Genomic DNA, 14,321 nt, shown 5'->3' with positions numbered 1-14,321 from the left:
ATCAAGGATTTATTCTCCACAGATGGGCTTTGAGAAGGAGTTTGAAAGCCCAAATGTTTAGGAAGGCTTTCTGTATTGTGCCATCTCCTACAGACATCCAGGAGCAGCTCGTCTTGGAAGTGACAGTGGCAGAGCTAAATTGCCATGAAAATAAATATTCCTTTATATTAATAATCAATTTTTACTGAGTGGTGGGTTTTAACTCTGACCTAATTATTTATGTACAAAAAGGGACACTTCAGTTTAAAAGCACATTTTCTGGGAGATAGTTGGAAGCATTCTCTTTCACCTTAACTGTAGCTGCTGAAAAGTGGTAGAAACTGCAGCTGTGGGTGGCAATGGAAACATTGGTTTCTATGAGCTGTCTTCTTTGCTCAAAGTGGATTTTAACCTTTTTTTTTTTTCATAAAAAATAAATAAATCATATTTTAAAACCCTATCTGCAGTCATAAACACCTGGAAGGAAATAACTAGCATGGCATTCTTCATGTCCAGGTCTACCAATATTGAATTTCTTCTTTGACATCTGCAGAAAAAATCTAGACTGATTCCACTTTTTCTTGGGGAAGAAAATAATAATAAAAAAAGTAGCAGGCATGGAAATCTGAAAGGAAACTTCTTTTAAAGACCTAGAGGGGTGTAGGGCAAATGTGGTAGGACAAAACACAATCAAAATAGCCAAAACTACACAGTGGGATGGAGGAGACTAGAGAAAAATTGTGCATAAGGTAATTCTCCTGAAGCTGGTGTGGTTTTGCTGATGTATAGTGCCCACCAGAAGGACTGTGCAAGCATCAGATCGTATTAAGACCGATTCCTCACTGAGTCTGTCATTGTGCCCTTTTGCCACTAGGTGACTCTCAGCTATTGCGTCTATTTAAAAAAAATGAAATAAATTTAAAAAAAAAAAAAAAAAAAGACAAAAACCCAATTATTGAAGGATGTGGGAGGTGGGGTTCACCTCCTGCTCACGATGGAGGGCTGCAGATCAGGGTGCCAGCCGCTGCGCCAGCCACTCCGAGCTCCCTGCCTATCCCAGGGGGAGAAATATGCAATTTTGGGATGTGATTCAGTGACCTATTTTAGGTCACCCTGCGAGGCAGGACAGGGTGAAGGCAGATCTCTGTACTCAGGTCTGCTTTTAAGAGCAGTGTTGAGGTAGCCAGAAGGTGTTTCAGGGCTTGATTTGGCTGGTAATATGGAGATGTCTGGTGCCACCTGAGATGCTCTAAAGCCTCTGAGATGTCCCCATGGGCAGGCAGATATTGCAAAGCTCCTGTGGGAGGCACAAGCCCTTCTAGACCTGCAGCCAGGATATTCTGGGATATCTCTGATGGCCCTAAGGGTAAACCAGTGGGATACTCAGCTGGGCTCTTACTATCCCCCTATCACTTGACCTTGATGGCACAAACTCTGAAGTAAGCAATTTAAACAGATAAAAATGAATGAGTGTCTGGAAGATATTGAGAGTCCTGGGTGCCAGGGAAGTTTTCTGTCTATGCTGGAAATGATCTGCACTGTAGAGAACACTTATATCACTCAGCTTTGCAGCTAACCAACCGGAAGAAAATAAGATGAACAAAATGCCTTTGTGCCTTTGAAAAAGCTCTACTCCTGCCTTTCTGGGTTAAATGTGCTAATTGTTGATAATGAATTTCAGACACCCTTCTGAGGCCCATGGGGACAGGAGGAGAGGGTGGCTGAGGGGGGTGAGAGGTGTCCCCTGGGGAAGGGGCATTTCAGAAGGGTGGCAGTCCCTTGTGGCTCCTCTGGAAAGGGACAAGCCCACTGAGCTGGTGCTCTGTGGGAAATGTAATAAAGTATTCTGAAAATCTGGAAAGGGCTTTTTTATTTATCATTTCTTTCAGGATTTTTTTTTAAAGCTTGTTTAAAAGGAGTGGTTGCCCACGAACAGCTCCACTGAAGCAAGGACAGCAGAGCAGAAGCCATGGCACAAGGGCATCTGCAGGGACCAACCTTTCTACTGGTTTGCTTCCCTCTGTGTGTCAAGAGGGAACAGAGCATGGGGGCCTGAGGCATCTGAGCCGTTTGCACTGAAATATTCAGATGGTTTCTCCTGCAGTGAGACCCTGTGAACCAGCCTGTGGTTTCAAGCCTGAGTACTGAGTCATGTCCTTGACCCTGGCAGCTAAAACATCAGACCATTGGTCTTGAAACACAGCTTTTCAGATAGTGTGCTTGGTCTAAAGTTTTATTCCTATTCCAAATCAATCCCAGAAACACATTTTTTTCTCACTTGTTGTAAGTATTTTCTCTTCCAACCTACACAGCTCTGCAGGGGGCTGATCTGCACAAATTACTATTGCAGAAGGGAGAGGGATAATTGCATTAGAAAGTAACACATTCCTTGTGTGAATCTGTGTGGTGAGACTCCACAGTGAGTCATAAATAGAAAAATTAAATGAATATGCAGTCATTATGTCTGTGTGAGGTTTTGACCATTATTTTTAAGGGTGAAGACATAGATGTAGGTAGGTGGGTAGGTAGGTAGGTAGGTAGATAAAAGGTATATGTAGAGTAATATTGAGTTCCTTAGTTTTACTAAATTCTTAATGTGTACAACACAAAACATGTTTCAGTCAAATATGCCTTTAGATTTCACAGAAATAACTATTTCAATTTTGAAAAGAAGTACTCCACATTTAAAATCTCTAGTTATCCCAGTTCTGAAATACGATATTTTATCTTTAGTTGTCAGCTCTCTGTCCATATTGAAGTTGCTGTGATGATGATGATGTAGATTTCTTCTTTTGAAGCCCTGCCCATGAGAGCAGCTTGCAGTGCTCTCTGTGAGGAGCTGCCCATACCACAATGTGCTGACTGGTCCAGGACAAGGCTCTGGTGCCATTTCTGAGCACTCAGGCTTTGACATGCATGTAAAGCATGATTTGAAGGATTCCAGAAAGTCATCAGCTGAAATTATTTCACTTAATTTTAACCATCCTTAGGTATCTGGTCAAAAGAAATTTTTGGTGTGGTGTGTTTGCAAAAAACAGTGTACTTGTTTTGGTTGCCCACAGCTTCATGTTGTTAGCTCCACCTGAGATATTTGGGTGTGTGGATACCTGAGAGGAGCTCTCAGGTGTGACATGGGACATGCAGGAGACCCTTGCCACCTGGAGTGGCATCTGGAGGCTGAGCAGGGGTCCTTGGTGCACTTCAGATGGCACCAGATGTCCCTGTCTAGTGTCCCCAGCTGAATCTTGCCCAGAGAGGCAATTCCTCCTGTCTGCCTTAGACTTCTCTCTCACTATGGGACAGGGAAGCCTGCCTCTCCATGGACTGTATGTCTTGTTCCCAACCCAGAAAAAAACAACTCTTTTTTGGTGGTTCAAGTTAGACAAGATGAATTTAACTTTGCTTTCTGTGCAATTCTCTGTCTTTGCTCCTACTGGAGCTAGTTGGAAGTCATGAGCCACTTAGGTCACACAAATGAAACCAGAAAATAACTTCAGAATAACAATATTTAATATTTACACGTATCAGTGAAGCCAGTGATTACAGAGTGCTCAGGACAGATGGCATCCTCATTAGTACACAGGCATGACACCAAACATCCCCAGTACACAGGCATGGCACCAAACACCCCCAGGGCAGGGCAGCTTGGTACAAGCAGATGGCAGCAGCACATGTACCCCTCTGTGGTGGGGATGATACGTACCAGTGGGTATCTCCTTATCCTGGTGCTGGCACAGCCCAAACTGGCTCTCTCATTGAGATAAAAGTCAGGGAGACAAAGAATGAGGGCAGGGCTGATGTTTGAGGACCACGAAGAGCTCATAACAGCCTTTCTGCTGCAGGTAGAGTATCTCTCAGTCTGACTGCATGCTGGACATTACTTCTAGCTGCCTCCTTGTCTCTTTTCCTGGCTGAATCAGTAGGCTTTAGTTTGATATCTGCTGTGGGTAGTACACTGCCCAGGCTTCACTGCTTACAATGCACATCAGCTTTTTAAGCCACCTGGTGGGTTTGAATGCACCTAGTCATGTTTGCAAACCTCCACAGGTCTTACACTTGTTTTACAAAAGGTGCTTCTAAACTTTATAACACAGGTTTCCTGCTTTTAGGAGTGAAGCTGTGCTCCAAAGAAGTGTATGTGTGCTCATCTTCTTAGCACAACTGATGTTTCCTTCACCAGTTTGTGTGAAGGGTTTTGTGTGCTGCATCAGAAGATGGCACAGACAGCTGTGTGTGTCTGGAAACTCTGTGTCTGTTCAAGTGATTTGCAACAATGCAGAAATATGAACAACATTGGATGGAAAAAACAAAAATGCCTCTTTTTGAAAAAAGGATTCCAAGTACTTAAAATATACTCAGGTTTTCATAACTGTGTGCATGCATTCAGGATGGAAACAATTTCTTACAGTTTGCCTGACTCAGGGAAATAAGGGGCATGTCCTACAATGGAGCCTAGAGGAAGTCGTTGAACTGATGGGGTTCCTGAAATTTGCCAGTCATGGACTTCAGCATCAAGGGCTTGATCTTGGTTGATGATGGAGAATTACGCAGATCCTTGTTGGGATCCTAGTTGCTGTAACACCACAACTGATGCAATTTGTTGCCTTGCAGATTGTATCTCTTATTTGTTACTGAGCTGCACGTAATTACTACCAGTATTGATTTAATGTTTATCTTCACCAGTTAATTGCTTGTGCAAGTGATCTATTCTAGAACAGCCCTGTGTGGAAATTCATGAGACTCCTACACAGTCTCATGAGGGTAAAATTGTTGCTGGGGTTTTTTTTTTTTTTTTTTTTTTTTTTTTAACTGGACATAGTTGAACTCTTGTTCCAAAACCTACTGTCTACATTGACGCAAATGCTCCTCTAGGACCATCACATCTATCAAGTTGTCCTGAAGAACTGATTTAGGAGCGCACTGGATTTTGCAAGACGTGACAGCAAAATACCAAAGGAGAAGGGGATTTGGCTCCAGGGTGGCTGAGAGAGGCTGAAAACTGTGCTTCATTTGCCTTCATGCTGCTCAACATATTATCTGCAGACCCTAATGTAAACTTGGGTCCCTGGGTAGCAAGTTAACAGGAACAGACAGGTGAGCTTAAGGCAGGTTTGGGGGGAATGGGAAGCACTTTACATCCAGCCAGAGCTATTTACATCCTGCCTTGTGCAGCTGATAAAATGTGTACGTTGTCAGAGGTTGTTTCCCATATATATAAGAGGGCAAATGGTGAGCTTTTATCTGAGGACATCTACATTTTAAGCACAAGCACAGCAGCTGGGACCAGACAGATCTGTGTTTTTGCAGTACCTGAGATTTAGAAGGAATATGTAGAGAGATGAAAATTTGGAGTCTCAGATTTAAATGATCTAGCCATTTTCCACCTTGACTTCTTTATTAAAAAAAAAAGAAAAAAAAAAGAAAAAAAAAAGAAAAAAAAAGAGCAATTTACCCTCCTGAAACTCCTGAATATTTGGGGGTTCCTTTCTTCCCCCCATAAATACAGCACAATGCACTATCCTTATTAAACATGAATTTTCAGTTCAGGGCATGTCCTGGCATCCCCTGCAGGTTGTTCACATTCCCAAAATATTTGTCTGAAAGACAATGAATGAAAAATGATTAATATTCCAGAGGGACATCAGACTTATTGCAAACATCTTGTGCAATGAAAATAAACACTCGAAAGGAAGCAGTGGTGATAAATGAAACTGTAAAGAGGTTTTCTACTGTTTTGTGAAACATTTTTTCTACCAATTAAAAACACCTCTAATCCTCATCTTTCTCACTTATACATACTGGACAGTCATTACATTTTATCAGAAAGGCTTCTTGAATAGGAAAACAACCATGCTGGGTATGCCAATAGATCACACTTCTCAGCTGTTTTCCAATATCTGAGGGCTGAGTTGTCCCAGGCTATAATGTGATGGAGAGACTGACAATGTGCAAATGCATCTGAACAGCCTCCACTCTCCAGAGGTTCTTGTTCAGGGGCTGTGCATATCTCTCTGATCATGTACCATTATCAGAGCCTAAAATACAGAAGTGGTAAGAATGCAAAGCACTCTGATACCTTTTACTGCATACCAACCTTTTTCCTCATACACGTGCCACATATGAAGCCAATAATTCCATTTGCAACTTGAATGAAACAAAGAACAGCCTCAATCGCACCAATGGCCAAGAGAATGGAGAAAAGGACAATATTCCAAAGGATGATGTTTTCAGGTTCTTTGCAAATGCTCCACGTTGTTTGGTTGAACAAATAATTGTATCTGTGATAAAGAAGAATAATTGGCAATGTATTAGAAAATTACACTTTGAGAATGCTTTCAGTTGTATGCCATTACAAAAAGGCTTTGCATTTTCTGGTTTACATGTTCTGAACTTGTCTGCACAGTGTGAAGTGAGTCTCAAATTCTCCTGCTGTTGGTAAAAGGTGGTGATTCTCTTTACGATTCCCTTTGCAGCATTGTAATTGATGACTGGGGAAGAGAGTTACACCTGTACTTTGTTGCAAGCTCAAGAATTTCCCTTTTGTTTCACAGCTAATGAATAAAGGGAAAGGTCCCTGATGGTTTTAAAATGGGTGTCCATAATCTCCATTTCTGCTGTGTTACCTCAGGCCAGCCCATCCATCATCTCTAGCTCTGGCTTGAACATCACGCTTACCACAGTTAACCTTAAGGAATCAAAGGAGATCTTTGCTTTGCTTTTCAAAATTAAGCAGAGTAGACACAATTCATGATGATTTAACAGATTAACGTGGCATAGTTGTCAAATACTTCCTTTTGACTGATGAGAGTCACAGCTCATTGCTCAGCAGCCTTTTGAAAGCGTGGTGCATCTTGCACAAAGGGCTGCTGACAAGCACAATGGAAGAAACTCAGGCACCTTACCCACATGTAAGCCCTTGGTCAAGGAGATGACCAGCTGGAACACGTTGGCTCAAAGGAACGTGAATTCAGGTGTAGACAAGGTGGACCACCAGTCAACTTTAGAAAAATTCAGATTTCCTCCAAGAAGATGTACTTGAGGATCAGGGAAAGCAAGGCTGGAGGAGCCTGCAAGTCATACTCACTCCAGAGTGTTGTTCCTGAAAGGGTAGATGTATTCTCCATCACCCGTGTCACACAGAGGGCCCCCAATCAGACCCATTGAGGAGAAGACTGCACAGTACACTCCTCCCACGAGTCCCAGAAGAGACAGAAACACTGACAGCAGCATCTAAAAGGGAAAAGACCTTCAGCATCACATGCACAGAGGCACTGACTGTCATGGAAAGCCTACACTGTGTGGGAAGGAAATTATCTATTTCCTACTACATGCTAAAACTCATATCATGATATTTGTGGGATAAAAAAAAAGTTGACTTCTGATTTGTGTAGCTGTCCTAGATGTTAAAGGATTTAAGACTGTACTTGCTTTGCTTTTAAAAGTGGGTGAGGCCAGAGCTATAACCATTCCAATTTAATTTTATCAATCTTATGTCTCTTCCTTCAAAAAGCCAATATGAAGCTAATATGAAGCCAGAGAAGCTGTGGATGTCCCGGAGGTGCTCAAGGCCAGGCTGGATGGGGCTTTGAGCAACCTGGTGTGGCAGGAGGTGTCCCTGCCCGTGGCAGGGGGTTGGAGCTGGGTGGGCTTCAAGGTGGTCCCTTCCAACCCAACCCATTCTCTGATGATATCACATGCCTTGGCATTTCCAGCTCTTCTCCAAGAGCACCCTTCTCAGCCTTTGAACCAACAGAAGCCAACAGGCAAGCAATTTCCAAACCAGGTATGAAAGCAAAGGAGGATGTCTTAGTCATTTTTGCCAGTTGGTGAGGAATGCAACAGAACCTTTCTTATGGCTGCTTTCCTTTACTTTGCATCAGCAAGAAATGTGGTTACCACTGCTCATGTTGAAGAATCTAACTATGCTGCATGTGGCAAAGACCCAGAGGTGACTGCAAATGACGTGTGATGCACTACTCCCACAGAAGTGTTCCTTTTGTTCTGCGTTGGGATAGTTTTCCACAATGGATGGGATATATCTGGTTGCAGTTTGCATATAGGAGCAAGAAGCTCAGGCAGGTGCTACTAATGTTGTATCTATGGCAGACTTTCCACAAGTCTAGTCAAGAATCCTTAACAAGGATTTGTGGTTGTTTGCAACTCTGCCAAGAAGGAGAAGAGAGCAGAAACTCTATGGAGCAGACTGACAGAGCCAGGAGAAGATGTGTGAGAGGCAAGGCAGCAGGACTGCCTTCAAGTCTGAGGAAGCATGTGGGAAACACTCCCATCCATGGCTTGGGTTCAAAGCCAGGCACCTCAAACCTCACATTTCCCTGTTGCCAGCAAATACTGGAGAGATCTAACAGTCCAAAAAGAAGGTGTAATGTCAGCTGCTCTGCAGAGCTCTGCACTGATGGAAATATCCACTGTCCACCTTAGAGATTTGTGACATAGTCTCAAAAACTTCTTGCTATCCAGATGTGTTTAAGCTGGTGAATGCAATTTCCAACTTGCCAGCCGATGACATTACTACTTTCTGAAACTTCTTGCCTCTTGCCAGTGTGTGAATTGACACATTTTGTGTGTTCTTTGCTTCTAAAGCAATCCTTGAGCTACAAGTTGCTGGGATTTCCCATGAGACTTATTTCATCACACTGATTAATAATTCTGTCTTATTATTATTTTATTTTTTTTTTGCCAAGCTGGACACTCTTTCTGTCTTTATCTGCATGCTGTCTGAGTAGCATCTTAGCAGAGTGTCATGGACAGCAAAATGTAGATGATCTGGAATACTGTGCTGGAGCCGATGCCCTGCTACTCATAATAAGATCACCAACTATGCCTTGCAGTGAAGGTGAGTGACTGACACCGTGTCTGAAGCTCCTACCTAGCTGAACCATTTCTCTTGATATGTTTTCTGTTTACTTCATCTGTGCATCTGCATCTTGGTTAAATGATCTTAATTATGATAATGATTAGTCTCATCACAACACAGCAGCATGGGGAGTCCCAATGACAATTATGATAGAAAAAGTCAAATTATCTCTTGCTGCTACTATGTTTGATAGTGGTTAGTACTGGTACCAGTAATACTTGTCAGTGCTGTCTTTCATGACTGTTCTTTGACACAGTTTTCTCATTTGGAATCTCTTGGCTGCGTGGTTGGCTTCATTTCACCCATTGCCTTTACTGTACACATGGTCGCATAATCAGAGATTTTACGTGCTGCTGAAAGGGGGCTCTGAAATGGATGTGGCTGTTAAACTGGCTCTTCTCAGCGTTTTCTAGACACAGGGTGGCTTTTACCCATTATATTTACTGTTCTGGAGACTTTTCTAGAGGATTGTCCCATATTCTATGCAAATTCAACAGTTTTATTATCTGTTGGATCAGTTAATAGAACTATTTCATCATCTCAACCATTCAACATTTTTCCCTAGTTATACCATTTTCACTTATCGCTTTTTTATTTTGTATTTTTATTTCCTCATTTGGATCTTCAGTTGCAACACAAAGTCTAAGCCGAGATGCTTGAGGTTGTTGAAATACTTAGTTTTGAGTAGTGTTGGTCTGTTCTCTACCTCTTGCAGAGGTTTTGCTGATCACTTTTGCTAACTTTCTTTTACAATTATCTTGCTTTATCTTTCACACAATTGGTTTGTCTTTGTGGAGCTAATGAAGATTTCTAGCACTCGTTCTTTGAGCATTTGCATCAGCTGCTTTGGTAAAGTTATCAAATTCCTCCCGTCCCAGATGGTGCTCTGTACTGCTCTTTTTTCCTCTGGCTTTTTTTCTCATACAGATTTTCTTTCTTCTCTGTGTGCTATTTATTTGTTTATATTTTTAATTTATTAATTATTATTGTTATTTTATTTTAAGAATTAATATTCTGCCTGGTTATCCATATATCTCACTTATCTAGTTTTGTTGGTCTGGAAAGATGCTATGGCTATTCTTGTTCTACTAGTTACTCTTCAGAAAGGTGTAGAGTGAAATACCGAGTATGCTTGCTGATGCAATGACATGTGCTGCATTTTAGGGGCCTTTTTTCCTCATTGTGCCAGCGCAGCAGGTGTGTTTAGTTGTGTACATGCTAAGCTGCAGGACACTGAAGCTTTCTAAAGCTGTCACTTTCTGAAGTCATTACTTCATAAAGCAAGAACAACAAGCCATCTAGGTGTTTTTGCAGGCAACAACTTAAAACAGATTAATGACAAAAAAAATTACTCAATGCAGAACATAATCACTGTGAACTGGACAACTTAATATGATGAATAAAATGATGAGAAATATAGCAATTATTCTTACTGCTGTTGTTGATATTTCAGCAGCATGTAAAGACTGTGATGAAGTCTGGATCTATTAAACCACAAATTGCACAAATTGTCACAGGATAGAGTCCCAACCCCAAGGAAAATGGTTATATTCTGATTGAATAGTCACTCCAATTTATTTTTTTTTAGCTTTTTTTTTTTTTTTTTTTTTTCCAAAAATTAGCTAAAGCTATTTTTTAGCTTAAAAAAGCAAAAAGGTAGCCAATCTATCCCTCAGACCACAGTGACTCCTGAGTAGCTCTAGTGAGGGCTGTTTCCCTGTCAGTGGATGGATGTTGGTGGACAAGACACCAAAGCTGGGGACCCAATTTCAGGTCATCCCAGAGGCACCTTGCAGGAAGCTCTGGCACCTTGGGGAGCCGCTTCCATGGTGCATGTTTGAACCAGCCCCAGAGCTCCTCCACTCTCTGGAGCATGGTGACTCACACCATCCAGCCCTGGGTACAGCCTGTATGGTCAGGGTGTCTGAGCAACCCTGCCGTGGGTCTCTGTGCATGTCCTGCCACTATCCCCAAGGCAACGTTTCCTTAAGGCTTCTTCTCCTGAAGGCTTCTTCATCACTGGTCTTCAGATCTTCCTACAGAAGTTACATCTTCTGTAGGATCAGAGAATATCCTGAATTGGAAGGGACCCACCAGGAACATTGAGTCCAAATCACATGTTTCTCCATGCTTGGAAATCACTCTTCCCCAAGGGCTGTGCAGGGGAAATGTTTTAATCCTATCCATAGCAACTCACCTTTTGCTCGTGCCCTCATCTCATTTCTACTTTTAAACCACAGGATGACCTGTACGTCTGAACCCTTTTCCACTTTTAAGAGGTGGACAGTTTCCACAGTCCCAGACAGCCATTTCAAAGCTATATTGTCCTCACCAAGACTTTTCTCTAATGTTCTTGTCAGTAGCTTCATCATCTGGCCATTGTCTCTCTTCCTACAGATACTGCAGAACATAAACTATTTTCTCAATGATGTTTTTGTTGTATTCCTCTAACAGCAAACAAGGAAACGAGGAACAATTTGTACAAAACCTCTCAGTGCTGGGAAGGTGCAGACAGGATACCTGGCCACTGTGGGCCATAGCTAGCACCATCTTGGGCAGTGAAATGGTGGTGGTGGGGAGCACATGGAGGTCTGCATGTGGGCTTCTGGGCAGCACTGTGCTGCCACCTTAGTCAGTGGGCTGAAGGAGCAAACCCAGCCTGTCCTGGGACATTTGACTCTTGGCTGCCTAATATTTAGGGTTGGGATGAAGGCAGAGCGGAGACGCCATGTGAACTGAGCCCAGAGCAGCTGAATTTCCCCCCTTACTACATTCCGCAGGGCATGGGAACACCAACAGCACTGCCATGTTTCACCACTGCTTTCTATGTCACTCAGAATCCAGAGAAGCAGCTGTCTGTGGCACTGGGCTCACTGTGCTGAGGCTCACATCCCAGCCCTGCGACTGGCCTACTTGGCCATTGCTAGCAAATCCTGCTTGCTGTGCGTAGGACATCTAGTAAAATCAGTGTAATGACATGTCCCTTGGGATGTACTCGCTGACATCCCAACTAAGAATGTTATTTTGGTGTTATGAATATAGAACCAGGTAAAGTAAAACATCTTGAAGAGGTAAAGGTCATCTCACAGACCAAACTAAATAATAATTGAAGAGTACAGAACAGATGCTTTATTGTGTGGAATCTCTTGTTACACGCTGCTTCTGGGAGGGATGAAGACTTAAAAAAAAACATTTCTAAGTCAGTTTATTCTTACCAATAATGATGGCCACATAGAAGTCTGTGCCCTGGGCTTGAAGATTATTCAAGATGCCTGTATAAAATGCTGTTTTATTCTTAATTATCAAGGGAAAAAATCTCTCTGGCCTTTGTATGGATGACAGAGAGCCCAAATTGCATTTGCACCTCTCATGTACATAACCCTCCGGCTAACACATGCTGTGGGTCAAAGCCTTGCCCAGTGACCAGCCACTGGGAAGCAGAGCTGGTTCCTCAGTGCCAGCTGCAGTGGCTCCAGGCTTTTAGCCAGGACCAGAAAAGCAGGTGAATTATCTGCCCATACACAGGTAAGCGGGGATGAATCTACGGAAGAGCAAATTGCCATTGAGAGGTATGTAGGAAAGAGGACCAAGAGAAAGCAGGAGGAATGGGCAACTGTCTCGATTCTTAGGATCACTTCAAACAGGAAGAAGCTGGAGCCATGCTTTACTTTTTGTAGGGTGAGGTAGAGTATCTTTGTCTCCCTCTACCCTCAGCACTGTGGCTAAATGCTCCTGTACCTCCCTGGCTGAGTATGATTTCCCTCATATCAGTGGCTGTAACATCATAACATTCCTGTTGGCTAACTGAGATCTCAGCCCCAGCCCAGGGACGCTGCAGATCAAGCTCTTCTTCTGCATTTCCCTGACTTGGCTGTTGATGGTGGTGTGATGGTTTGTCATTGTACATTTCCGTCTGCTGAGCAGCCATTTAAGAGCTATTGTGCAAACCTTGTAGTGCCGTTTCAACACATCTACTTACCCCACATCTGTTAGCGCAACATCCTGCTCCGCCTGCTCCCAGCATCATGAATGCCGGCAGAATAGCCTGTGAGAAAAGCACAATCTTAATTTATAGAAATCACAGAATAACAGAATTGGCACGCAGTATTTCTCTCTGGATGTTCTTTTTAAAGTCTAGGAGCTGGGGCATCGCGTTCCTCAAATGCAAACCACCTTCTAGCACTTCTCCATGAGTTGCACCAGCTATGATGGTGCTTGAGTTTGCTCTCCCTCCTCTGTCTCAGTTCAGTGTTTTAAGCACTGGGTTATTGCCTGTCCTGGAATGGAAATTTTGAATGTTTATGAAAAAAACAATAAAGAGAAAAATGTTTTCTTGAGAGAGTATAAATTTCCATGAGGCAGAAGAAAACCTTTCCCTCTTGACTTTCACTTCAGCAGAATCTAAATAAGTTTATTCATCCCTGCAGCAAGAGTTATGACAGTTTAAATCTTTGGCGCATCCTGCTCTAAATTATAATTGGGAAGTCAGTCTTAAACTTCCTGAAATGCATCTAACTTCTGTTCTTTGTACTAAGCTTCTGGAAAATCCACATGATGGACTTCACTCAGCAGGAAACTCCCAATTCACATTAGCTTTCTCCATGGCAATGAGCAGGTGGAGCTAGACAGATATAGCGGAGTCAGCAATCATCCATGTCTCAGGACATAACGCACCTTACACAGGTGCTCTGGAGATAGGAAAGGCTGCATTTGGTTTGGTAGCTAGAGGGCAAGAAAGCTTTTGTGGGTCTAGCTGTGCAGCCAAAGCACTCCTGCTGCCTGGCCTCTGGCTGCCACTGTCTGTGTAGGCATCTCACAGAGCAGTGTAAGGAGATAAGTATTAGACAAACTAGGAAATGGTCTCTGTAAAGTTAATGAAAGAAGGAGAAAAAAAAAAAAAAAGGAAAATGAAAAAGCTGTAAAAAACAGCCTGACTTAATGCTGGAAAGATGTTGTCCCATGTAGGAGAGGAAGAGCAGAATGTCCAAGGTGAATGAGGCTCAGAGAATTTATGTTTATAGTGCAAATATCCATGTTATACTATATAGGACAATGTTATGAAACCTGCTTAGTTTTGCAGCCCATAAATATTTTCCAGTGGATTTCCTCTTAATTGTATTTTATGCACCCCTCAGAGGCAGCCTCCAGCATGAGCAATGGTCACTGGACCACAGTTGGAGGCCTGCAGATGTAGAGAATTGTTTAAAAGACTTTCCTCTTCCTGAAAAAATGCCAGCTGTTAAATAATCATAGGTGATCCCCGCGGCACCCCCAGCCCCAGCATGCTATCGTCTGGCTCAAAGGAGAGCTAACATTGCCCTTTCCTCTAGGGCTGTCTTTCTTCTTCGGAGGTTTCCCCTCTAAGCTGTGGGCACTATTCTTTTATTAGCCTGGCTAAGGATGAAGGGTTTGCCCGGCAGCTTTTCTTTTCTTTTCTTTTCTTTTCTTTTCTTTTCTTTTCTTTTCT

General features: G+C 42.7%; 1 protein-coding gene across 2 annotated transcripts in view; it reads right to left on the bottom strand.

Annotated features, from left to right (window-relative positions):
* Positions 1–3,467: 3,467 nt before the first annotated feature.
* LOC118168351 (transmembrane 4 L6 family member 1-like) overlaps positions 3,468–14,321 on the bottom strand; it is a 17,108-nt gene continuing 6,254 nt past the window's right edge. For both annotated transcript variants that reach the window (XM_035328686.1, XM_035328696.1), the window contains exons 3-6: positions 12,834–12,899; positions 7,064–7,209; positions 6,074–6,257; positions 3,468–5,576 (exon numbers count right to left, since the gene is read on the bottom strand). In XM_035328686.1, the coding sequence (XP_035184577.1) occupies positions 5,556–5,576; positions 6,074–6,257; positions 7,064–7,209; positions 12,834–12,899 (417 nt within the window). In that variant the 3' untranslated portion in view covers positions 3,468–5,555. The remainder of the gene's footprint in view (positions 5,577–6,073; positions 6,258–7,063; positions 7,210–12,833; positions 12,900–14,321) is intronic.

Source organism: Oxyura jamaicensis, chromosome 1, assembly GCF_011077185.1.
Source record: "Oxyura jamaicensis isolate SHBP4307 breed ruddy duck chromosome 1, BPBGC_Ojam_1.0, whole genome shotgun sequence".
In the NCBI taxonomy this organism is placed as follows: Eukaryota; Metazoa; Chordata; class Aves; order Anseriformes; family Anatidae; genus Oxyura; species Oxyura jamaicensis.
The sequence above is the reverse complement of the archived record's forward strand: the minus strand, read 5'-3'. Positions and strand labels throughout refer to the sequence as shown.